Source organism: Rhinolophus sinicus, chromosome 2 (assembly GCF_057876585.1).
Source record: "Rhinolophus sinicus isolate RSI-liver-muscle chromosome 2, RSI-T2T, whole genome shotgun sequence".
NCBI lineage: Eukaryota > Metazoa > Chordata > Mammalia > Chiroptera > Rhinolophidae > Rhinolophus > Rhinolophus sinicus.
In genome coordinates this window covers 84,086,906-84,114,755 of record NC_142502.1, presented here as the reverse complement: position 1 = coordinate 84,114,755, position 27,850 = coordinate 84,086,906, and the positions used below count along the sequence as shown (strand labels likewise).

Sequence of the window (27,850 nt, the reverse complement as noted above, 5' to 3'; positions counted from 1 at the left end):
GAGTAAACAACTTGAACTGAACACTAATTATCCACCTCAAACCAGCAAATATTGTAGCAAATATGCTTCCCTTGCATATAGCAATAGTGAGCTGTTCAAATCACTGTGGCATTCACTCACATGTTTGGGGAGGGTTGCTTTCAGTCTCTAGTCCAGCTTTAATATAACACATTCCAGAGGTGACCAGAACAGATTAAGTTGGGCACAGTTTGTGCAGGAATTTGACAAATGGCATCAGAAAAGATAGAAAAACCTGGCATTGGAAAACTGAGCTAGCATTGGATCCAGGGAGTATTATAAATTCATCTCTAAATGTAATCCTCAGACCACAGAAAAAAACACAGAACACACCCAGAGGCATTAAGCTTTGCTGCAGGAAGATCTGAGGGAGCTTCCAACCCCACCTCTTACCAGCAGAGGGTCCCCGACACATCCCTGCCCTCCCCAGCTGTAAAAAGGGGGCCGTGATGCCCCTGTGAATTAAATGAGATACTCTATGCAAGGTGCTTAGCATGGCGGTTACCAGTAAATGTATTATTGGGGAGGGGGGCAGGGGACTCAAAATAAGACAGAACAACTTTTTTTTAGAACAGACTGAGACTAATAGAAAAGAAACTCTGTTTCCAAGGCAAAATTGCTTAAATACAATGCTACTAAATTGTGTTAAATATCCACTATCAATAAAATGAGTATGCTAAATATTGGCAGAGTGAGTATCTGAAGTATAAACTATTTTTAAGTTGGTTTGATTTTTAAAGAAGTCACATTATATCTTTTATTATTCCAGAGGTGACCAGAACAGATTAAGTTGGGCACAGTTTGTGCAGGAATTTGACAAATGGCATCAGAAGAGATTGAAAAACCTGGCATTGGAAAACTGAGCTAGTGATACATATCACACAAAGTACTAGCTTTGAAATCCATTTATTTTTTTTATTATTAGAATTCTTCATGAATTTTTTATTACGTAGTATATTTTAAATTAAGCTCAAGGGCATAACTACAACCCAGCAGCAATACATACAAGTGGTTTTCCATTCAAATTTACAAAAGCATTATTTAATAGTAAAAATATAGAAGGGGTTCAGATTTCCTTTTAATTCAAAGGTTTTATTTTTAAGACCACTTACCAACATCCTACTATAGATATTTCGAGAGAGAGAAGAAAAGGAGCACTACCTAATAAAGGTTATTACACCCAAACCACCCAATTACCTGGGAGTTAAGTGATTGCATATTTCACAGTCCATTGTGGTTTTAAGTGTTTTCTGTTAGCAAATAAATTCACTTGTAGTATGATAGGCTTACATGTTTTCGGGTAAAAACCTAAAGAGTGAAAACAGTACATTTGATATTCATAACTTATAGTTAAAACTGAAGAAATCTACCTGTTCATTAGATTGACTGCAGTGTGGGACAAATTTTTACAGTTCATTTTGTTTTCAGAGAAACAAATACCCTAATGATACAGTAATGGGAGCACTTCAGCAAGTTACCAGTAACTGTTTCAAAGGTTTTGAACAGGATACTAACAATTAAGGATATTTTACATTAAAGTCGTTCACTCTAAGTTGGGACAAGTGTTCCAGAGACCAAGTCCCCATTCTAAGATCTTCAGAAAAGAGCCGAGTCCCTCAAGTCACAGGCACGATGCAGTACATTCATGAGTTCTTTCTTAGCACTGCACTGCCTGCCAGTTTCCCAACCAACCATCTAACGTCACACTGAGGAAGGTGTCCATGCACTTTTTGGTAGTGTTACTTTTACTTCATTTTGGAAAAGGACATGTGTGCTATCAACTTTGGGCAGATGAAAAGGAAACCATTTAGCCTGTTTTTATTTAACTATATTGCCTTATATGGGCTATTTTGCATGATATTTAATTCAATAGGCAGGATGTCAGAGGAAAAGGAGAAACCTTAGGAACTTTGAAATATGGCAATTATTCCACAGCTATATGTCTGTATGCTAAAAATTAGCTATAATGTAAAAAAATGCATTAGAGTACAAATGCACAACATTCTGGAGTCTTAGACAAGTTTTCCTTAGCAACTGTGGTTCATTAGAAATTAACAGTCAAGGTATTTAAAAGAATTAAGGGGAAAAAAATTCAGTGTCAATTTCGAAGGTTTTAGAATTAATTGAACTGGGAAAGTTTTTAACATTACTTGTGGCTAATTTTCAGGCCTACTTAATTATTAAAATGATTAATTATGGTTAGATTTAAAATACCAAGTGCAAATTAAAAATTCAAATGTGTAACAAAGATCTCTCTTCAGTTCTTATAAAAAGAAAAAAAAGACAAACCTAAATACATAAAATTGTATTACAAATATCAGGGGAACCACAACCACCATCAGAGATTACATGTTTTATATATAAAAGTAACAAACTTTTATCCACACACATTTAATTAATATGAACTAGAACTACAACATATATAATGTGATTTTTCTGCTAAAGACTGTAAGACTATTTGATGCAAAATAAATCTTGTGCAAAAATTAAAAAGACTATATTTCAAGAGAGTAGAAAAAGAAATATGCATCACTAACAGGTATCCATCGTTAGGAACTGAGTTTGTCACCAACACCTATCCCGCTGCCAGCAATGGGAGTGGTGACAACTGGTGACATAAAAATAAACATTTTATATTACTTTGAAATAGATAATGCCAGATTATTTCAGTATTATGAAAAGCAAACATCCACTCTTGACCACTTAATAAAGACATGCCCCAGAAAATTCTTTTAGGTTCTCAACATTCATCTGGACGGGGGATGAGAGTGGTACAGATGGAAGACTTAGGGAAAAAAAACAACATACAAAAGGAATATATAAAACATTATGCATTTAGTACAAATCATGAAAAAAGACTTTATGACACATTTTCCAAGAAAAGTTATTTTTACATATTTTGAAATCCTATAAAAACCAGGTATATTGCAAGGGGTTAAAAACAAAGTCATTGATAAACGAAGATCGGTTTTAACAGAGTTCATGCCATTGTCTTAATCGGAGAGCTACTGCCCCCAGTCACAAAATTTATGCTCTGCCACATGATGACATAGTAAAATCATTTCATAAAAGAAATTATTTTGTATTTGGTCCTGACAGAAGTCTTGAGAAAGTGCTCTATACAAACCGAAGGTTATAGAAATTTTTAAGTGATAATCTTAAAATACCATACAAAAATGTGTAAACAAAAAGATGCTTTACAGTTGCAGGACACTATAAAATCCATGTGGATTATGACAAAAGATCATCATGTGTGCATTTAAAAAAATTGTTAGCATAATCCTAAAAGGTCAAAATTGCATTTTCGGTCAGCAGCAAAAAGAGCGCGATGCCCCAGGGCACTTCACAGGTCCTGAGGGATAGCTGCGGAAGTGCCCTGTATCTGCTTAAGGCTTGGCCAGCACAAGCTCACCATGCTTAGGAATGGACATATGAAAACTATTCTGCAACAAGTCTCACCTGGGAGATGCTCGAGCATTAAAACATTTGTACTCCTCTTTTGTCTACCCTATCAGAGGAAAACTACTTTTAAAAGATTATAAACAATATAAATTCTGATAGTAAAGCACTGTAAAAATTAGGTATATTTTTGGCACAAAGCACTTTTTAAATCCAAGCTCTTTTGCAAAATATATCTTGAATTTCTTTGAAAACAAAAACTTAACATACACACAATGTGTAAATGGTTCTATGAATGAATTAATTAGATCCTATGTTTCTTAAATACTGTACACACCATCAGCTTAATTCAGTACCGGATTATCTGCATGTATACCTCCACATTCCACATTCTACAGCTATTGCACAAGTAACATTGCCAAAATACATACATGAATGCAATCTGACAAGGGTTTACCTTTCAATATTACTTTTTTGTAAGTATTTGGGTTCAATTATTTTTTCCAGAAAAGGTAGATGACCAATTTCAGAAAAAGAACGCTTGCTATCTTTCCTCCACCCATAGTATTAAAATCTGTAGCAATATATTTCATTTATGTTTTCCAGCATTTAAAATTCAGCAAAACCTGTTTTTGACATTTCTTACAGCATTTCATCAAAAACAGAAGCTTCGTCTAATGTAAAAAATTAAAATGAGTCCACAGGGCACTAATTTGTCCACCAAAGATCTCACTCCATTCTGAAGAGCACTGCGGAACAATATTTAAGTCTGTTCAACTTGCAGAGAACCGTTAGGTGCAAAGTCTGCTAAGAAACTTGTAACATATCACAACAGCTGGATGTTGTTCTTACTGAATTGCACAATATAATTCAAATTTTTCCCTTCCTAAAACATATTAGGGTATGCTGCAGCTGCTAAAAGGATTTCTGTTTTTCTTGGTCCTCTGTTTGTTGGGTCTAAGATTGATGACATCTCCACCATTAAGGGTACTTGAATTCTGACCCAAGTGACTTCCACCAGATGTATTAAAGACACCTGCATAAATTGAGGGAAAACACAGAGATTGACACTGATAATGCCTCAGGATTACCTACTGCAGACTGTGCATCCAGCTTCTTAGTAAGTCAGTAATATTTCCAAGTATTTACAATTTTACACTTTTGTTTTCATTGCATTTATTTTTTAATAGCCATTACCAATGGTTGAAAGTTCAAAGGGCACAAAAGGGGTCACAGTGAGGTCTCCCTTCCATCCTAATCCCCCCATTGCCAGTTTCCCTCCCCTAAAGCATACATGTTTTATCAGTTTTCCTATTCCTTCCAGAGATAGTTTATTCATATGTAGACAAAAATGCATATATATATATTTTTCCCTCCCTTTGCTACCCGAATAGTGACAAACTATTCTGCATCTTTTCACTAACCATCTATTTTTGAAATTTGGAATCCATAAACATGATTATTTTAATAATTTCACTCATTAACTTTACATTATATAACTGCCTCAAGAATACCTGATTTGTAGTTAACACTTTTTGTGAGACTTTATGTTAATAAAATATTGCATATGTAAAAGCTGGTAGTAATGTAGGATTTTCCTATCTAGGCTAAAATATGAACAAAATGATCTACAGATACTTAAATTCATGAGTAGATAAAAGGAATAAACTAAAGAAGACCCTTTAACTTACCGCTTCCATTTTGAACTGTGCTCGTCTTAAAGTGTAAAATCCAATTTATGAACTATTTATCACAAATTCTGGGCCAGAGACACTATTATCAATATAAAGATGACTGAGACCAATTCCTGCCCATAAGAAGTTTACAATCTAATAAGTGAGGTGAATTAGTATACAAAGAAGTAATGCTTTAAGACATTATATGTTAAGTGCCACAAAAGAGACACAAGATCTCACAGATGGTTCAGAAGAAAAACCAATTACATCTAATTCATAAGAAAGGATGAACTACATGAAGAAGGTGGAACCAGACACACGGCAAGGTCCTAGTTCCTTTAGAAGAAAAGCCTGAGGCTGTGGCTTCAGCCAGCTACATAGCTGAGAGAGCCTTCTAGATAGTCCCTGTGAAATGAATAGTTCTTTGACAGAGAATGGGATAGGGAGGTCATTCTTGATAGAAGAACCAAAATGAGCAAAAGTGAAGAAGACAGCACTGGGAATGCTCAAGAAAGAGCAAGACCTGGTGGAACTGGCAGACGGGATACATGTTTAATAGTGGGGCATGAGGCCTCACAGGAAGGATGGACGAAACTGTCTTTAAATGTTGGAATGAAGAGCCTGTATTTAATGTTTCCATAATGAGTCAATGTAACTTTAGTAAGAGACCATATACTCCTAAATTTAATAATCACTGATCTAACACTTTCTACTCACATTTCTTAAAGAAATGAGAATATTGTATAAAAAATAGTAAACACGATAATAATGAATGGAAAATAAATTTACCAGGTAAACATGGGTCTAAAATTTCCTGGGTACTTACCAATTTTGTTACTACTTGAATGCATTAATTCTGGATCCTCAGCTATTTGTTGTTTGAGTTTTTGAAGATATTTTTCAGCCAAATATTTAAAAACTAGAATAAAAACAAAAACAAAAACCCTACCAGGTCAGTATGATTTATGCATGTGAAAATCTGTTATTTCACATCACTTACTATTTTTATACTTACTAAACAAATTTTAAATTAAATTAGAAGTAGATATAATCTAAGTACTTAAGTACAATGGCAATACTAATAAATATACAGTAGCATTTTATTAGTAAAGAAGAAAAGAAAATAATATTTCTGGAAATTGGCTCTTTAGTTCTAAGTATCTGGATAGTGATTAATATTTAGCAATACTAAAGTACTCATCTAGAAAGGTTCTCCTTTCTTTAGGTGAGAAAACTACCCAGAGGACACAATTGAGTTACAATCCAATAAAATAAGTAGCAATTCTGGAATGAGAAAAATAATCATCATCTTTCCCTAATCTCACTTTCTTAAACTAGGAAATATTATTAAACAAATTCAGGTCATTGTAACTACCTAATAGAATATCCTCTACTGTGCAGTACTAACACAATTCAGTACTTTTAAGAGGAATTTATGAAAAACACATACATGCATACTCATTCACACATATAGTTATACTTTTAAAGATTCAGAAAAAAACCCAACAACGTTTTGCTGTAGATTAACAATTATTCCAAGACATTAGTAAATAATTAGACCGTACCTCAAAGAAGCATCATGTCTTTAAATTTTACTTAATGTAGGTGACAACAAGAAAATTCTATTCTTATTACAAATGTTTTCCAAATAACGGAATAGAAAAAGCATAAGAAGAATAAAACAAACTTCCTGTTAATTTTTTAAAGGTAGTTTACCTTCATTCACATTTAAATCTTCTTTCACGGATGTTCTGTAGAATCTTAGCTTTAGCTTTTTTGCCAGTGCTTCAGCTTCCTCACTATACATCAATTAAAAAAAAAAGGCTTATAAAGGTACGTTTTAGAAAATCACTTTTATTAAATTTAGTGAATACGGCTTGGTGTGTGTGTGTTGGGGGGTGAGTGGGAAAGCGGGGTGTAAGACCTTCCAGACCTATTAAAGCTATGTTCTTGGTACTTGAACAGGATTTTCAGTTTTCACTACTCTCGGGGGATAAACCCCAGCCATTATACTGTAACTGTAAACAGACACTTTTCTATCAAATCATTAAACTCGAGCATTAAAATAGCTACATATCACTTTTCTTTATATAATACTTTAATTTTCTCTTCCTGTTCTTAAAAACATTTGAATTTAATTGCACTCTGAAAATAATATATTGCATTACATATTTTACTTTTACTGGCTATGAAACGACTTTGCTGCCAAAGGCAAAGTCAGTACATTAAATATTTACTGTATCTACAAGAGTGGACTCCTAATTTTAGTTTTATTATGACTCCTGATTGTGGACAGCTAATTTTATTAAGACTGTCATAGCTATGCTCCAAAATGGTTCCCAGTGATTCCATCCCATCCCCCTACCCCTTCTCCTGGCCTTGTATAGTTTCCTCCTAAACTTAATCCAGGTTGGTTTGTGTGATCAGTAATATACAGAAATTATAGGATGTGACTTCTGAGACAAGGTCATAGGAGACATTGTGGCTTCTGCCTTGCTCTCTCTTGGATCACCTGCTGTGGGAAGCCAGCTGCCATGTTGTGAAAACACTCAAGCAGCTCTAGGGAGAGGTCCACATGGCCAGGAACTAAGGCCCCCTGCCAATGGCCAAGTGAGGGAACCATCCTGGAAGTAGATCCTCCAGCCCCAGTCAAGCCTTTACATGACTACAGGCCTAGATGACAGCTTGACTGCAACCTCATGAAAAACTGAACCAGAAACACCCCCAAATAACCCCAAATTTCTGACCCACAGAAACTGAAATGTTTGTTGTTTTAAGCCACTAAGTTTTGAACTAATTTGTTAACAGATAACTAACATAAGAACATAATAAGGTAAAAACCAAGCAAAGATTTTCAAAGCTAGCAAAGCGTTAATAATGCAGTGAGCAAATGCTTATAGAAAAAAATTATTGGATGCTTAACTCTTCACAAATTTAAGCATAATATGAATCTGAACTACATATCTATTTAAACTCATCAACATAGGATAGCTACGTACTCCAGATGTTAAAATATCTAGGGATGTTTTGCTTAATTTTTTTTTTTTTTTTAAAACAGGACTTTATTGGGGAACAGTGTGTACTTCCAGGACTTTTTTTCCAAGTCAAGTCGTCCTTTCAATCTTAGTTGTGGAGGGTGCTGTTCAGCTTCAAGTTGTTGTCCTTTCAGTCTTAGACTGAGGGCACAGCTCAGCTCCAGGTCCAGTTGCCGTTGCTAGTTGCAGGGGGGTACAGCCCACCATCCCTTCCCGGAGTTGAACCAGCAACCTTGTGGTTGAGAGGATGCGCTCCAACCAACTGAGCCATCCGGGAGGCAGCTCAGCTCAAGGTGCCGTGTTCAATCTTAGTTGCAGGGAGTGCTGCCCACCATTCCTTGCAGGACTCGAGGAATCGAACTGGCAACTTTGTGGTTGAGAGCCCACTGGCCCATGTGGGAATCGAACCGGCAGCCTTCGGAGTTAGGAGCACAGAGCTCCAACCTCCTGAGCCACTGGGCCAGCACCAACATTCTTACTATATCTAGATTTGACTTAATATGAAGAATTGGATTTGTGGTGCAAGGACTTATGACTAGAATTTTAAAAGGGCCTTTGAAATTTATTCCTTTACTTTTCTCTACTTGTGATTCAGTATGTACATTTTTTAAACCAAACCAATCACATAAAATAGCTCACAGATATTTTAAGTATAAGGCGATTTTTATAAATACTTCCCTAAATTTTTAAAGTCTGTGCAAAAATTAAAATAGGTTTTTAAAAATTTTATAGAATTATCACCACCCCCTCAAAAGTAGCCATCTTACTTCTTTATACAAGAATCATCCAAGAGATCAATCTTGTTTTGTACAAGTACAGTTGGTATATCTCCAACTTCAGCTACTACTTTCTCTCTCCAACTGGAAATTGCTTCAAAAGATTCCCTGTCTGTAGTGGAAAATACAAGCACACAAGCCTGGGCTCCTGTAAGGTCACAAAATAAAAACGTTATTTACATGAATGAAACAATCCTATGCAGGGTGAGGGCAACTTTAACCTATCAAAGCAATTTTTATGTAAATGAATGTTGAACTCATCTTTGTAGCACTTTGCTTATTTTTTTAACATACAAACTATTTTCTAATTCAAAGAACAAATTTTTACCAAGAAAAGCGGTTCTCAAACTTGTACAAGTGTTGCAGTATCCTCAAAACTATACACATTCTTTTTGGAACACCATGAGATAGTGATATATTTAATTACATCATGAGAGCTAGAGAGAATGGTAAACTAAACTTTGCTAAGTTCCTTGAGCATCCTTATAACCATTGTTTTAAACTCTGTATCTGATAGATTGCTTGCCTCCATTTTGTATAGTTCTGTTTCTGGAGCTTTCTTCTTTTTTTCATTTGGGACGTATTTCTTTGTTTCCTCATTTTTGCTGCCTCTCTATTTCTGCTCCGGGTGTTCCAGGTGTGTCCCTTGTGTGGGTTGTGGGTGCCCTCCTGTTATAGATAAGCCTTGATTGCTACTGGCACAGCAGTGGGGCGGACTGATCCTCAGGTTGAACGGCTGTGGGGTTTGACCACGTCCACAGCTTATGGGCTGCTGTGCGGGGTGGGGTTGGGGAGGTCTTACCCCATTAAGTGGGATTTGCCCCCGTGGACTCTGGTGCCTGTTGAGACCGCCCTTTGTGCTGCTTATGGGGCTAATTGGGTGGTGCTCTGCTGTGGTCTGAAGCCAATCTCCAGGCATGTTGGTTCTGGGACCTCTTGGGAGGGGCTTGTTGGTTCTGGGGCCTTTTGGGAGGGGCTTCGGTGCAGGCGCTGCTCACCCACTGCCTCTGACTGGTCAGGGGCTACTTGGTAGGAGCTACAAAGTGATCTGGGGTTGTTCGCTGCCTGTGCTAACCCTAACCCTGTGTGGGAGAGACCACGCTGCAAACTGAGGACAGCTGCTATCAGTACCGGGCCACGGGAAGCTCCGCAAAAAGCCAGGACACATCAGAGGCCTGATGCCACCTGTGGGCTCCCTTAAGGTTCAGCCACTGCTAAAGCCTCGTGCAGTTCCTGAGTTGGATGAGGCAGGGTCTCTGGGAGTCACTAGAGTGGGAAGAGTTGTGGTCACTAGGTTAAGGTAGACTCTGGTTTGGTGCCAGTGCTGAGCCTGGAGCTACTCAGCAAAAGTCTCAGAGCACACTGAGGCCAGCTGCCGCCCACCTGTGTCCTACAGATTCTGACAGTTTTTCAAGAAATAGTGCAACTCGGCAGTGCTGGATGCTCTTGGAGAAAGCACCTCCTGCATTGGGAGAGTTGGGTGGGATGGGGTCCCAGTGAGTCAGCAGAGCAGAGCAACAGAGCTCACCAGGCCAATTAGATTCAGATCTGTCCGTGAGGGGGAGGCCTCAACACAGGAAATATGGCTTCCGCCTGCCGGCTGTACAAGAGGACCCCACACAGGAAAAATGGCGACTGTCCTCCAACCCTGCCTTGAAGCCACAAACCTCAGTCTGGCCCCTGTATGATTCCGATGCCCCGCTTTGGGTCAGCGTCCCTCCACTGGAGCCCGAGGTGAGTGCCTGTGAGTGAGCGAGTCTGTGTGTGGGCTGTTTAAGAGGACGTCTGGGTTTCCTGCCGCCCTCCATCCCACCCAGGCAGTCAGAATCCTCACTGTTTTTCAAAGTCAGATGTTGTGAGGGCTCCTCCAGGCTGGGGAGACCGGTGTGGAGCTTGGGGTCTCCTGCTCCTGGGTGGGGCGGGGGGAACCTACATGGCCGAGATATCTCTCCTGGTTCTCAAATGCCACATGGAGGTTTGGGGCCGGCTCATTTCACGTCTCCACCCCGACCAGTTTCAACCTGGCTTCTTTATATCCTTAGTTATAAAACTTCTGGTCAGCCAGACTTCAGATGGTTTTCCAGGTTGATTGTTCTATAATTTAGTTGTAATTTTAGTGTGTTCATGGAAGGAAGCACACACAGTGTTTCTCTACACTGCCATCTTGGATCTCCTCTCCTTAAGATTACTAAGTTTTATTGTAAAACCCGATTTTTTAGATTTAATCCTAGGATTGTACATCTAATTAATTGTCATTTAAATTTAAGGGACCAACTGGGTATTTCTAGGTATGCACGATCTTAGATACACACACACACACACACACACACACACACACACACTCCCTTAGAGGAAGTATATAATTTTTAAAAAGGGACTTCCAGTCAAGATGGCAGAGTAAATAAACACTGTGCTTGCCTCCTCCCATGACAACATCAAAGTTATAGAACAATCACTCTGGAGAACCATCTGAAGATTAGCTGAATGGAACTCCTATGATTAAGAATATAAAGAAGCCACATCAAGACTGGAAGATAAACAATTATGAGGATTAAAAAACAAAACAAAACCACGCAGATAGTGCCAGAGGTTTGAGCAGCAAGAATGGTTAACTAAGAAAAACGCAATGTTGTTTTAAAGTCAAGGATCAAATGATAAAAGAAAATGTGTGTCTATAACAACCCCAGGGAGGAAGATATAATATTGGTATGTTTAAGTAATCAAGGGAGGTAAATAAACATAAATATGTGTAGCAAACACCTGAGGCCCTACTCTTGTCCCCTCAGACCCTGGTTTCACTACAGCTATGGAGGCCAGTTCCTGCCTCTTGCTAGTATCCTACCTCAAGCATAGGCTCTCTGCTTTCCCGCCTCAGGGTTTTTTCTGGTCTTTCAGCAGAGACCCTTGGTTTATCACATCCTCAAAGGGGAATTAATGCTTCTAGGGGTAAATACCTCAACTTCTTTCTGGTGGAAACATCCTGAGGAGTGTCTACATGGTTCTTCAGAAGAATTGGTCCCCATCTGCCTAAGTAATGTTTAGCTCATTAATACACTCTTTACGAGTTTTTCTCCCTCTTTCCCTAGTCTTTCACATCTACTTCCTAGGATCACCTCCCAAGTAAACCACTCCCACCCAGTTGTGCCAAGAACTGTTGTGTGTATGTAGTTGGGGGGTGAGGGGGCGAGGCTCAAACTAAGACAGCAAGTGTCTTTAAGTTAAATATAATCACCATAAGAATAAAGAGAATGTGTGACTATAAACTACAGAAGAGCAGAACTATCCAACATACAGGAGGAAAGAAAATAGAAAAAAAAAAAAGAAAAAGAAAAAAGAAAAGAACTACAGAAAATACAAAACCTAAAATAGATGAAAGAAATAAGTCATAACAAGAGTAATCAGTCTCCAGAAAGAATGGTACACAAGTCTCTGAAGAAGGATGATTCACCTGATACTAAGCCTTCAGATCAGATGCTGCAACCACCTCTTATTTAACCTAAATATATTACCAAAATGAAATAAAAAACAGACAACCTGGATTACTTTTGCAGTTATAATTCTGAAAAATAAAGACAAGTACTTGTCTTAATTTCACCTAACTGAGAAATTATCATCTATCCATAGAGAGAAAATATTCCATCAAATTGTGATGCATATGGTTCCTTTACATTTAGGAAAACCCTAAAAAGCCAAATAAATAAATAAAACGCTTCCTAATATATACTTTAAAAAGTTGATAGAGGACTCTGTGTTTTTTTGTTGTTGTTGTTGTTGTTTTTACTGAGCTACCAATAAAACAGATAACAAGTACCAGACTATAAAATATGTGTGAGAAGATCATTATTTGCAAAATTTACAAAGAAAATAGCTATAAATCCTACACAACTCTGGAAATTCCTCAAGTACCACAAGAATTTTTTTTTCTTTTTTTAAGAAAGGGAAAGGAGAAGAAAGGGAAAGGAAGAAGATTTATAAAGGACTTCTTTAGAGAAAGTGCTATCCACCCCAACCCTTCTCTCTCTTTCCAGAAGGTGGGGTAGATGGGGAGAGTACTATCATTACCTCCTTCATCTCAACCTAGAAAGAATGGACTTCAGGAAGTCCACTTCGGGTACTTGATCTGTGTTCCCAGCAATTGGGGGATACTCTGGACTCATCATGCCTGACAAAGATGCATTGGCTGGGAGCAAGAGAAACAGACAAAAAGAACAGAGCTTCATTTGGGAGTAACTGTGCTCCCACTGATGGCAAGACAGAATGCACAAGAATTTCCTATGGGTAGAGGTGAACCATGTCTAAGACATACGCAAGCATGGGGTCATTTTAAATCATGTCCAATAAGAACACTTACTAGGTGATGAGAGCTTATCATTAAGGAAGATAGGTGGAATTGTAATTCCCACAAAGGGGCAAAGCAACTGCCAGAATCAAGTATATATTCCCCTAGAAGAAACATCCCCAAGAATGAGAACCTTGGGAGGTATCCAGGACGATTACCTAAAGAATCATCTTTAAACATCTGTCATCCAGAGGGTCCCCATATCAGACATCAATAACACCTACCATAGTGCTCTTGTCTCCCGATTTCCTCCCCTCCTAGTCCTGACCCAGGAGAAAAAAGAAACATCTCTAGCAAGCTAGGAAGAAAGTGGGAGGAGGAAAGCAACCAACATTCCTTTCAGATACAGGCCTGCTAAAACCTCCATAAGGGTAAGACATTTAATGCTAAATTATGTGTGGAGTTTTGATTAATACACAGTACTGGCTATTCTAATTACCAAATTGAGATGATGTTCATGACTAGAAATATCTATGAGGCAGCTGAGAAAATTACTTAAGAGTGACCAAAAAAGACATGAGCTGAAGGGAGTTTTCACTGAAGGTCAATGAAAGGACTTCACCTCCTCCTACTGCCTAATCAAATACAAAGGGATGGTGGTGAAAGACAAAACAAAAGTTGCTTTTTGGTAACTTCATGAGCCGTGCCTGTTCAACATACCAACTACTATAATTCAAAAATGACCCTATACTGTTATCTTCTCTTTTTCTTCCTTTGACCTCAAGTTCTGTGTCAGTGCCAGTCATCTTTAGGACAGTTAATAACTGTTTTCATTTCTCTGCTGTAATCATTTGGACATACATACATCTTTGATATTTAAAAGCAGCAGGTGTTTTCTATCCATATATTTTACCAAGACCTTTATTTTCCTACTATTCAATTTTCCTTCTATACTACCGTGTTTCCCAAAAATAAGACCTAGCCAGACAATCAGCTCTAATGCAATCTAATCAGACTAATTAGCAAAAATTAATATAAGACCCGGTCTTATTTTACTGTAATATAAGACTGGGTCTTACGTAATAATATAGTAGAATGTAATACAATATATAATATAGTATAATATAATACCAGTTCTTATATTAATTTTTGCTCCAAAAGACGCATTAGAGCTGATTGTCCGGGTAGGTCTTATTTTCGGGGAAACATAGTACCTCCCTAACAATCACACTGTTGGAAAAGTTATTTCATCATCATAGGTAACAGTAATCCACCCACAAAGGAATCACTTCTAATAGGTAACAAACTACCCACTTATCCACACATCAGGAATATAGAGATCTGAATAAATTTTTGGTGTCAATTGTAAGATCACCAATAGCAAATGTTTATTCCTAATTAGTAAGGTCATTCAAAAAAGTCATTTCTAAATGCAATTCAGAAAATACTCGCCAAGACACATAATGTGTAGAGAGTAATTCTGTCCTTAAATCACTGAATGACCCTACAAGATGACCTAAAGACTTGTGTGAGTTTAGTTGAGGAGCAGCAATATCAGTGTCACCTGGGAGGCTGTAGAAATGCAGAATCTCAGAGCCACCCACAGACCTACTGAATTAAGAGTCTGCATTTTAATAAGCTCCCCAGAGTATTCATTTGCACATTAAAATTTAAGAAACACTTCTCTAAAGAACACAGCATAATATTTGACAACGTCAAACACCAATCAGAAACACAAGGCTTTTATATACTATTATAGGTATTAGTCTATATTTAAAATGCTTGTCCGTTATTCTCTTTGATTTAACACTCTATGTAATCTAAAGCATACAAATTATTCAATGAACCAATCTATCACAGATTACATGCTCAAAGAACTTCAAAACAAATCTGAAAGACTTGCATAGACTAATTCTGTTGTTCCTTAATTCTGGCATTTATTATAGCAATTAATATGCAGCTTCTTGGCCAGAGCTATTTCCATCAATTTATATGCATTTATGTTTATGAAAGTATGTTTTTTTTTAAAAATAAGGGTTTCCTTGTATGTATGTTCATAATCTCAGATAACAGGTCTCGAGTCTATAACCTCATTTCCATATATTGCTAGTCAGAAACATCTTTTTCTTAGAACCAATCCCATTAAAAAGAAAACTACAATGCAAATCTAATGTTTATGTCATATGTAACTTTCTACACTAAGTGTGGTTTCTACTGCCTAGGGAGGACTTTCTTAAGAGCTTAAGAAAAATAATTTGGGATCCCAAAAAGCGTTCTAATATGATCTGTGCTCTGTTCTAACCTGTTTACAAGGAGGTCGTTTCAACATGTGTCACTATACAATTAAGGCAGCATTCCAAGAACATAACAATGTCTTTAATTAATGGTCTTTGGTATAACAGGTCTTTTAAATGAACTATAATAAAAATTTTTAATGAAATTTACAAAATTTTTATGCATCTTGAATAATAAATTTCTAGTACATAAATCAGGACGTCATAATTTTATGAAGCATAGTGTTTCTATCACTAACTCCATTATCTTACTTAACTCATTCTTCTCAGCTCCTTCCTTTTCTTCCTAGTCTTTATTTCTATTTAATTACATCATCGTCTGAATCTATACTACCGTGTTTCCCCGAAAATAAGACCTAGCCAGACCATCAGTTCTAATGTGTCTTTTGGAGCAAAAATTAATATAAGACCCGGTATTATATATATTATATCACATTACATTATTATGTTATATTAGACCTGGTTTTACATTATATTACATTATATGAGACCCAGTCTTATATTAAATTAAGTCTTATTTTAATTTTTGCTCCAAAAGACACATTAAAGCTGATGGTCCGGCTAGGTCTTATTTTTGGTGAAACACGGTAGTAGCAGATATTGCCTGGTTGCCTAACTGCCATCCAATTCCTCTCCCTTCCTGAGACCTCCTCTTCCCCATTGTTTATTAGCCATCTGGTTTAGGCAAACTAAACCTACACTCTGCTCCAGGGGCAGGCCCTCAATTCACCAAGCCAATTAGGGTAATCACATTCCTCTGGCTACTTACTGTAATCTGGTCAAGAGTGGTCTAATCAGATTAAAAGCTCTCAGGATTTTTGATTCATTGTCATGGGGAGTAAGGCTCCTTCCCCAAGGATGTGAATAACGCAAGTAGCTTACTGCTGATGGTAGCAGTTTTGCAACCAAGAGGAAAATCAGTTTGAAGAGGAACCCCACAAAAGGAGGGAGGCAAGACAGGAGAATCAGTGAGGTTACAGTCAGAACACACTACAACTGAAAGCTATGCTACTTCCACTTTTCTATTAAACAAGTCAATAAACCTTTGTAGTTTAAGCCAGTTTGAAATTGCTTTTCTGTTGTCAGCAACCAAAATCTCTCTGGTGGAACCCTAAAGCATAAAAAAATGTTCAATATGCCATTTCTCAAATTTATGTATAATTGCCACTGTTTGTTCCTTAATTCAAATTGGGATGTGATACATGTTTATTCTTACTACTTAGAAAAAAAAGCTGAAACTTAAGACTTGTGTCAAGTATCCCACCTTCTTTGCTATTTTAACATAGTTGGGCTAAAAAAAGTTGTATTTTAAGGAAAGCTTTTAACAGATATCTACTTATACACTTAAGATAATTTTGTTATAATATTAAATATAGGGAAATCAAAGCCGTTTAAAGCCATTTAGTCCAATGAAACACAGTGGAAAGAAATTTAAACATCACCCATAGTAAATTAAGATGTAAATACTAATAATTATGGGCTCTCATTTTAGTTTCTGGCAAAGAATGGTTTTTGTAGATACATTAAAGAGAAACGGTATGATTTGTAGATACCTAAAAGTACCAAACAAGACATACACAACAAACTAGATGAGCCAAATTTTAAAAATTAAAAGATAATACTGTTGAACAGCCTTAGGGCAAAAACTGAAAAAAGCATTAACACCTAAACTACAGTGAAAATTAAAATATTTTTAACTACCAGCTCTTTTTTTTTTTTTAAATCGGGATCCCAAATGATCTACTTAACTGTACTGTTCCAACATTTTCTCCTTTTTATTTATATACAAATCAAATCGTTTTTGTCATTTGACCTGTTTTGCCTTTTTTTAAGTTAAACTTTATTTTGGAATAATTATAGACATACAGTTTTGCCTTTTTAAGTGAAAGATACCTAATGATAAATACATTCTCCAAAAATAAGCATACTGGTTAAAAAGTAATAGTACCTGTATCAAATTGTCAAAAGCTTAAAAAGAAATAAACCAACCTATTTTTTTTTTCCTCACCAAAAGAACATATATTTCATGCTGAGAATTTAGAGAAAAAAGCTAGGTGGGTAAAAAGAAAATAGTGAACATCTCATGCAATCCTCCTACTTTTTAGTGTTTCCACCTAGGGTTTTTGTTGATTTTTTTTCCTGTGTGTTTGCAAGGGGTGGGGGTTGTGGTGGTAATAACCCCACCAAAAAAAATACAAATAACCTTTATTCAAGAATAAACTGTATTTTTAAGACATCAATGATCATGAAATTCTTAATTTGAGAAGAATATCACCTATTCTAAGAAGAGCTTTGGGTACTAAGAACATAATTCCACCTCATACCATGATATAGGTGCTTGAGACCCAAACTGGCATCCACAGGAGGGCAATAATCAAAGCTGCTGTAGCTGAGCAGCCGTTAAGGACACAGTAAATAGAATGAGCAGTAAGGAGACATGGCACTATTAGGATGACACCTAGGAGGTGTACTGCTCTTATTTCCCAAGGAACCAAAATGTTTTCTTAGAGCACGCAGTGGGAGTCAAGTTTCCTTGGTACCAATTCAGAAAGGCAGCTGCTTTAATTGCTTACATTAGTGCAATTGTTTTTATTAGACCTCAGTTGCCATTATAATAAATTCCACATTTTCAAAAGTAGAAAAAACACAATATATATTCAAAAGCATCAACAGCCTCTAATGTTACATGGTACTAGATCAAGCTTTCAGTTATTTTGCTCTCATTACGATCTCCATTGGCAGTGAGTTACAGAAACACTCAAAATGCTGTTTGAATTACAAAATAGGTCAACATTTTATATGAACATGTTAATGGTAAACTTTTCTTGAGGAATTTAACCCCACATTTTAGAGTTTTAAATCCTATGGTTGTAGTTCTTTCCTTTTACATGTATCTCACACTTCTTTGAATTCCTATAGCACTAAAAAGGCTTTACCCATGCAACTCACGTGTCATAACAAAATGCCATCTTATTTGCAGGGGCTTCATGTTTTTATATGTTAGTTTCCAATCTCTGACTATATAGTAATTTCCTTGGGGTCAGAAGTACACATTTAATAGTTTTTGGCTGAGTAGATCTGGCAATGGCTATGTAAGTTATGTAATTTTAAAAGCAGAGACAAACTGTCTATATAGTACAAAGTATTACCAAAAGCAGAGACAAACTGTCTATATAGTACAAAGTATTACCACTCAACAAGATTTTTAGAAGAATAATGACCTGGGGTTTTAAATAGCACTATGAAATTAATGTTTCTTCAAGAGAAACCCTTCTATGGGAAACAAAAAAGCAAAGCTCTTTGTTTAGCCAAAAGAACATGCTCCAACAAACAAAAACACCCCACCATTTACCTCTATAGTAGGCCTTTGTTATTGCATCAAATTCCTCTTGACCTGCCGTATCCCATAACATTAGTCTGACATCTTCGTCATTAACTCTGAAACAAGAGATGACTTTATTTCATATGTAAAGGAAAAATCTTTAGTAATATGGCTTTGTGTATATATTTTTTTCACATCTGGAGGTACTAAAACTACATTGTCGGCTTCACTCTGAAAAAGTACTTTTAAATGTTGATACCATTACCAACAGCGAAAGTAAGGGTAAAAGACATTCCCCTAAAGCTATGACTTTACACATCATTTGGATTTACCCGGCATGTTTTTCCCGACAACAGTCACAGATAGTGGTGGCTCTAAGACTAGCAGTACTGGGAAAGTGGAGTTCCCTTAGGTCAGGGCTTGTTCTGTCCTCTCACTGTACCATTCCAGCGGGTTCTGGCACACAAGTGATTGAATAAGGAAGGAAGGAAGCAGTTTACCTGCTTGGTTGCTCTTTAACTCAAAAATTTACTCTATTTGTCATATGGTCCCATGTTTTATTCATGGCAGTTACATTCTTTAAAGTCACCGCAAACACTGAATTAGCAAATACTGAACCATTGCTCTTAGGGGAAATACAGGGTTAGATTCCCACAAGTCCCTGGTTACATTTTTGTCAACTGATCAATATATTAGCTTGGTGCAAAAGTAACTGAGGTTTTTGCAATTATTTTTAACCTTTTAAACCGCAATTACTTTTGCACCAACCTAATATAACCTCATTTTCCGCATGGTTCTGTTTAAAGACATCTTATTTAAGACATATTGTTAATTCATTAACATTGAATTCACTGCCTACAGCACTATAATTCATGTCTGAATGAAGCTTATCTAACACATATTTTCCTGTAAGGCTCAGGCTTCTTGCACTTAGGAACATCAGACAGCACTTCAGCACTAAGCTTACCTTAGAAAATAAGAAAAGTCTCAAATCAATACTCTTAAGCTCCCATCTCAAGAAAGCAGAAAAAGAGCAAAATAAACCCAAAATGAACAAAAGATGTGGCACAAAAACAGGACAGAAACTAAAAATCTGAAAGGACACTTGTTTATAGTATGAGAGATAAAACAAGAAGGAAGAGGGTCTCCTTTTTCCACCTAAACTAAGAATGTGTCTGAAGGGCGACTGAAATTTCTTGCTGCTCTGTTTACGTCAACAAATGACCACCGAAGCACTGGGATTACTGATTCTGGAGTTACAAATAAATTTTAGCAAGTAGGTGAATTTGCAAATGCAGAATCTACAAATAATGAGAATCAACTGTATACTTAAAATATAAATATGGAATCTATGAACAATGACAATCAACCCTATACTTAAAATGCTAATTAGGTTCAGAAAATAAGTACAAAAAACAAATATCATCAAGACTTAAAATGAATCTTCTTAAAATATCTAATAAAGGAAGCAAATACAAAAATATTTTTAAGAGGGTAGTATGTAGAAATTAGAAATTAGAAATTCAACAATCTTTAAAATACTGAACACAGTTATCTTTGATGCTAATGTCTGGACTAGTTAAGTCAGATTTGTTTAATGTTACTTATTTCTGTAAAACATTTTAGTTTGTTTCCTACCATTTAAAATAGCCTTAAAAGTTCTCAGAACTAATGATAAAAAATGTTACTTTGATATGTTTCAGAATCCAATTGGAGTTCCTGAAGTAAGATTTCCTTTTCATAGGAGTATTTAATCCTCTCAAATCTGCTTTCTTTATTTCTTTAAAGTAAAAACAAATTATTAATTTTTTAACTTCTGTATAGTCTTGTCCAGTTTTAAAAAGAGCCATTCTAAACAAAGGATCCCATAATATAAGAGATGAAAACTATTCTAAGAGACAGGTAACTTTACTTCCAAATAAATTAGTGGATGGAAATCTCATTAGAGTCAAGCATTAGTTTGTGCTTAAGAAATGCCCAAGGTGCCATCAATAAACATAAAACAGATACAGGATAAAAAATGAGGGAGGGAGGGGAATAGGAAAAAAAGAAAAAAATGGGAGAGGAAGGAAAAAGAGATGAAAAGGGGTAAATGATGGAAAGATAAAGATACACACAGAGGAAGTATATGAACCACTACCAACTGTCTCACGAACCACTGCCACTAGATGCCTAACCTTGGACTATACTGTAATTAGTTACTATTATTTTGATGAAAGTTTTGCACACAGTTCACAAATCAAAACCAAGGGGACAAAATGGCCATGTACATACTGGACTTGTCGCTCCAAAAAGTCTACTCCAATGGTTTTCTTGTAGTCTTTTGTAAAAATGCCTTTGCAATATCGCTGAATCATGCTTGATTTTCCAACGGCTCCATTCCCAACAACCACCATCTTGATGGCCACTTCCATATCTTCCTCCAACATTTTGGGAGTTTAAACCGTCTCTGTACCAACTTTAATTCCAGGTGATCAGATCTTCTTTCTCAAATCTGTGGTTAAAAATGAAATTATTTTTTCATGACACAAAAATTGTACAAACTAAAATAAACTATAAATGTTTTATCAAGAAATAATTATATTACATTGTAAGAATTTGTTTCCATGATGGAGGCCCCCTCCCCACTCTGTTTAGATAATGTAAATTCTTTGAAAGGAAGGATATCATCATTCATTTTTGAATCCTTATCAACAGCGCAATGTATGATATCCAAATGTCAATAAATGCCTAGGTTACGTAGTGTTACCGTTCATAGAGACTAAGACTATCGATGTTAGAGTTGAGACCTGATTTAAAGTTGTCATTTACTGTTCTGTACTCCTAGTGAAGTTATTGCTTAACCGCTTTGAGCTTCAGTTTTCTGAGGATGTTTACAGGATTGTTGATCAATGATACTTATAAAGCATCTAGCATAATGAAAGTTAAGCATTCAAAAAACGGTCATTTTATACAACATAATAAATCCTCCATAGTTACCACCAAATGGGCAACAAATACAAAATCCAAGGAAACTGCTTTTCAAACCCATAGGTAGTAGTAATTAATTACCTAGAAAAGCACCCAAAAGAGAGGTTTTGTATAATAATGTACAACTGTGTGATAGCATTGGGCTTTTAGTGTTTTAATGTTAAGGTGACAATGAGTCCTCTACAAATAATCTTATACCATGCATTCTTTCTTTAGAATTTAGTTCAGACTAGTTGTCACTCATATAATGAAAGTAACAGAATGTGTACCATTTGCATTTTAACTGAAAAGAAAAGAAAGTCAATTTCTTCATATTTTTTCTGAAAATTACTAGCTAAGTTCCTGCACACTACCTTAACTGAAAATCCATCTAAACAACCACTACACGAAGTCTGAAATGTGAAGAACATTCCTTTTTTTGTCCCTACTGGATTTTCAGTAATTGTCCCTAGTGCATGATCAGAGGAATCATCTACAAACGTCTGTTAAAAGTGTAGGTTCTAGGTCTCCATCTCAGATATAATTCAATGATTAAAAAGAAAACCACAACAACAACCCAAACTTGGAATATCAGAACAAAAGAAAGAATATGGTAGTTGCGAAAATATGGGTAAATACAACAGGCTTCACTTCTTGAGTGTTCTAAATTGTCTGACAGATGAAACAAAAATTATAACACTGTCCAATGTGGTTTTCAATATATGTAGAGAAAACATTTATGACACTTAATACAAATGGGAGCGAATAAAGGAATGTAAAGGGTGGTAAGATTTCTGTACTTCACTTGGACTGGTAAAATGTTGACACCAATAGATTTTGATAAATTATGTATACACACGCATAATGTAATACCCACAGCAACCACTAAAGAAGTTGCAGAAAGAGACATATTCAAAAACACCACAGAAAAAACAAAATGAAATTTTAAAAACAATAAAACTATCAGAATCTAATAGAACTGTCCACATGACAACAGAATATACTTCTTTTCAAGCACCCACTGGGCATATACCAAGACAGAACATTCTAGGACATAAACTTAAAATAATGGGACCACAATGGGATCAAACTAGAAATCAGTAACAGAAAGATAACAGGAAAATCTTCACACATTTGGAAGCTAAAAACACAGGCTTCTAAACAATTTCTGGGCAAAAAAAAAAAAAAAAACAAGGGAAATTTCAAAAAGTAATTGAATAGAATAAAATGAAAAGACAACAGGTCAAAATTTGTGGGACATAGCTTATGTAGTGCTGAGAGGGAAATTTTACAGCACTGAATGCTTACCTTCGAAGAGAAGTCTCAAATCAATAATCTAAGCTCCCATCACAAGAAAGCATAAAAAGAGCAAAATAAACCCAAAATGAACAAAAGGATGGAAATAATAAAGAGCAGAAATCAATTAAATTGATGAAATAAAAATCTAGTTTTTTGAGAACAAAATTGATAAACAAAATGAAACCACAAATGACCAATATCAGGAAAGAAATAGGCTTATCACGAGACTCTGCAGACTCAAAAGGATAATACATAAACAACTCTACATACACAAATCTGACAACTTAGATGAAATGGACCAATTCCCTGAAAAGAATTAACTACCACAACTCACCCAATATGAAATAGATCATTTGAATAGCCCCATACTATTAAGGAAATTGAATTTGTAACTTAAAAGCTCAAAAAGAAATCTCCAACCTTCGGTGATTTCATTGAAGAATTCTACCAAACTTTCCAAGAATTAACAGCAGTGATACACAATCTCTTCCAGAATATAGAGGAGGAGGAAACACTCCCCAACTTATTTTACAAAGCCAGCATTATCTTGTTACCAACACCACACAAAGACAGCACAAAAAAGAAAACTAGACAGCATCCCCTCATGAACCAGATGCAAAAATCCTCAACAAATGTTAGTAAATCAAATCCAGCAACACATAAAAAGAATAACCAGGACCAGTGGACTTTATTCTGGGAATGCAAGTCTGGTTCAGTACTCAAAACTCAATCAATATAATCTACCAGATTAACAGAGCAAAGAAGAAAAACCACATACCATATCAATTAATGTGGAGGAAATGATGGACAAAATTCAACATCCATTTGTGAGAAAAACTCAGCAAACTAGAACCAGAAGAGGACTTCAACCTGATAAAGGGCAGCTAACATCATAATTAATTCTGAAAGACTATTTCCCCCTTTAGGGGAAATGTCCACTCTTAACTTACATTCATCATACACAAAGTCCTAGCCAGGGAAATACGCAAAATAAATAAATAAATAAAATCCTTACAGATTAGGGAAAAAAAGAAATAAAACTGTGTCTATTAACAGATGCCGTGATTGTCATCTGTTTAGAAAATGCCAAGGAATAAAAAAAAAAAAAAAAAAAAAATCTTAGATCTAATAAGTGAGTTTGTTAAGGACACATGAGATAAGGGCAACACACAAAACTTGACTGTATTTCTATATCCTAACAATGTACAATTTTAAATCAAACTTTTAAAATGACATTTACAAGAGGTCCAAAAATATTAAGTACTTTGTTATAAATCTAACAAAACAGCTACAGGTTCTGTGTGCTGAAAACTACAAATGCTAATGAAACAAAGACCTAAATAAATGGAAAGACATATCATCATGTTCATAGATTAGAGAACTCAAAGTAAAAATAGCAATTCTCCCCAAATTATCTATGGTTTAATGTAATCCCAAAGTACCAGTAGGATTTTTTGTAGAGACAAGCTGATTCTAAACTTTATATGGAAAGGCAAAGGAACCAGAATAGCTAAAACAATTTTGAAAAAAGAATAAAATTGGAGATATCATGCTACTCGATTTTAAGACATTATAAAGCTACATTAATCAAGAAAGTGTGATACTTGCAAAGAGAAAGATACATAAATCAATGGAACAGTACAGAGGATCCAAAAATAGACCCACACAAATATAGCCAATTGATTTTTGACAAAGGTGCAAAAACAATTCAAAGGAGAAAACACAGTCTTTCAATAAAGGTGATGGAACAACTGCATTCATATACAAAAGAAGTTAACCTTCCCCTGTATCTCACACTTCATACAAATAATATCCAAAATGGATTAAATGTAAAAGATCTAAATGTAAAACAATAATTTTTAGAAAAAAACTTTTAAAAGGTGAAAATTTTCTTGATCTGGGGTTAGGCAGAGTTCTTAGACATGATACCAAAAGATCCACAAAAAGAAAAATTTGTAAATTAGACTTCGTAAAAATTAAAAACATTTGCTCTGTGAAAGACACTGTTAAAAGAGTGAAAAGACAGGCTACAGACTGGGAGAACATATTTGCAAAACACATATCTAACTAACAACTTGTATCCAGAACATATAAAGAACCCTCAAAACTCAACATAAGAAAGCAAACAACTCAATTTAAAAAGGGGCAAAACTCTTGGCCAGGTGCTCACCAAAGATTATATAGGCCAAATAAGCACATGAAAAAGATACTCATCTTTAGCCATTAGTTAAAGACACATTAAAACCACAAGATACTGCTATATATCTATTAGAATGGCTAAATTTAAAAATACTGACAATACCACATGCTAAAGAGGTACTTTCAAACATTGCTGGTGAAAATGCAAAATGATACACACACTCTGGCAATCAGTGTGGCAGTTTCTTATGAAGTTGAATATACTTTACATGACCCTGCAATCTCACTCCTAGCAATACCCTAGAGAAATGAAAACTTATGTTCACAAAAAACCTGTAACACAAAAGAGCTGTTTAGAATAACAGCTCTATTCATAATCATCAAAAGCTGGAAACAATCCACGTCCTTCAATCTGATGGAATATTACTTACTGTGTTTCCCCGAAAATAAGACCTAACTGGAAAACAAGCCCTAGCATGATTTTTCAGGATGACATCCCCTGAACATAAGCCCTAATGCGTCCTTTGGAGCAGAAATTAATATAAGACCTGCTCTTATTTTTGGGGAAACATGGTAGTAAAGCAATTGTTATGTGCAACAACTTGGAGGAATCTCAAAGGCATTATGCTGAAAGAAGTTAGCATCCAAAGGTTACATACTACATGATTCCATTTATATGGCATTCTAGAAAAGATCAATACAGATGGTCACAGACTTACGATGGGTTCGACTTATGATTTTTCAACTTTACGACAGTGTGAATGCAAGAGGAATTCAGTAGCAACTGTACTTCAATTTTGAATTTTGACCTTTTCCCAGGCTATTGCTATATGGTGTGATACTTTCTCATGATGTTGGATGGTGACAGCATCTCCCAATCAAGCCACGAAATCAGGAGGGTAAGCAAGTGATACTCTACAATGTGGTACCTATTAAATGCATTTTGACTTAAGATATTTCAACTTACCAGGGGTTTATTAGGACCTAACGCCACTCTAAGTCAAGGAGCCTCTGTGGTTGATGGATTAGGGGAAGGATATAAAAGGATAGCATAAATTTTGGGGGGTGGTGATAGAACTATTCTATATCCTGATTATCGTGGTGTTACATGAATCTAAAATTCATAAAGTGCACATCTCCAAAAAAGTTAATTTTACAATATGGTAATTTAAAAATAATAAAATTTAAAGAAAAAAGTGGAATCAGATTTTAATATAGTCAGTGTAATTGTGATTATCAGCCACTACTCCGTAGACTTAAAGCACTGTATCAAAACAACTAAGTTCTTAGAAAATGAGCATAATTCTGAGTGCAATAATTAAAGAGCTGGACAGCAATGCTTTATGTAAATATTATTTTCCCCAAATTTAATTTTAAAGATTTTTGCCAACTAATGCAATCTAATAAATTAGAAAAGGGAAGGAGGAGTTAAATCACTGATCAAAGGGGTTGTTTTTTCATCATAGCCTGTACTTAAGTACAGGTATGATTATATTTACAAAAATACTGAAAAACTTTTTAGGTTCAATGCAATTACCTAGGAGGTGTTAGGAGTTACATAAAACCTAGAGAAGTAACCGGCCCTTTTCAGAGTCTACACCTACTTGATAGTGAAGTTATTACTCTCTCACACACCCTCAGGTTCCTAAGCCTGCGAGCTGCCTTAGGCTCCACGGTACGAGTAAAGTGATTCTGTGGCAGCTAGCGTCAATGAAATAGCGCAGTCTGGCTCATTCATAGTCTAGCTGTCTCTCAGCGAGAAATTAGGGAAGGGTGGGGCCGGGGGAAGGAGGGAGGTGCCCCTCCGCACAGGGAGGAGAGGGGTCTAAAACCTGAGGAAAGAGCTTGGGAGCCTCTTCCCCATCACACCGGACCTAGGCACCTAATGTCCCGAGTTGGTGTCTCCCGGGACTGAGTCGCCCCTTCTCTATCTGGGGGCTGGGTCTGGGCAAGTAGCCCCGACGTCTGTCAGGCTGAAGGCGCGGCGCTCGCCTCCGCTCCACCTCGCTCCTTCCCGCCCCAGGGGCAATTCCAGGCACCCACACCCTGGCAGATCCGACCCTGGGAGCAGGGAGGGGGTGCCGGGCTGGCCCTGCCGCCCACCTCCTCCAGCTGGAACTTGGGTCACCGCACTAAGAGGTGGGGGAGCGGGCGCTCGGCGGCCAGGGCCGGGGGATGGGAGCCCGGGCCTGGAGGCCCCTGCCCCCTACACCCCTTGGCAGTCCCGGGAGTGAGGCACATTCCGGGACCCCGGGAGAGGCGGGTCCTTCCCCAGCTGAGCCAGAGGAGTCCTCAGCCCCTGGAGAGGGCGAGTGACTGCAGCGCCGCTGCCCGGGAGTGTGAGCCGCTACTCACCGTCCCCCGCCGGCCGCGGACCGGCCACCCGGTGCGACCGGCTCCTCTTGGTCGCGGCGCAACCGCTGCTGCCGTCACCTCCTCCTCCTAGCGATCCAGCTACCCCGGCGGTCCGCCCAGAAGTCTCGCACCCTTTTTCAGTCTTTTAGAAATAACTATGATTTTTTGACGAACTTTACTGGCAGTCAAGGCTCAGAACAAACGGTTCTGCGGCAGCTCCGCTAGGGATGTTGGGGCGCCGGAGACGACTCCCCTCTTCTGTGGACCCGCCGAGCTGCGGAGCATGCGCTGGGCTTGGTCTGCGCATGC

The 27,850-nt window shown here is 36.9% G+C and overlaps 1 protein-coding gene across 2 annotated transcripts; it reads right to left on the bottom strand.

Annotated features, from left to right (window-relative positions):
* Nucleotides 1-905: 905 nt before the first annotated feature.
* Nucleotides 906-27,850, bottom strand: RAB23 (RAB23, member RAS oncogene family). 2 transcript variants are annotated; one of them, XM_019734656.3, is made up of 7 exons: nucleotides 27,542-27,850; nucleotides 21,074-21,293; nucleotides 18,830-18,915; nucleotides 8,896-9,052; nucleotides 6,810-6,892; nucleotides 5,920-6,012; nucleotides 906-4,453 (listed from the first exon to the last, which is right to left on the bottom strand). In XM_019734656.3, exons 2-7 carry the CDS (start codon nucleotides 21,226-21,228, stop codon nucleotides 4,314-4,316), a joined length of 714 nt encoding a protein of 237 aa, XP_019590215.2. In that variant the 5' UTR covers nucleotides 21,229-21,293; nucleotides 27,542-27,850; the 3' UTR covers nucleotides 906-4,313. The 2 variants fall into 2 exon arrangements, with proteins under 2 accessions (XP_019590215.2, XP_074189240.1); XM_074333139.2 differs by having other exon boundaries at nucleotides 906-1,326; nucleotides 27,542-27,835.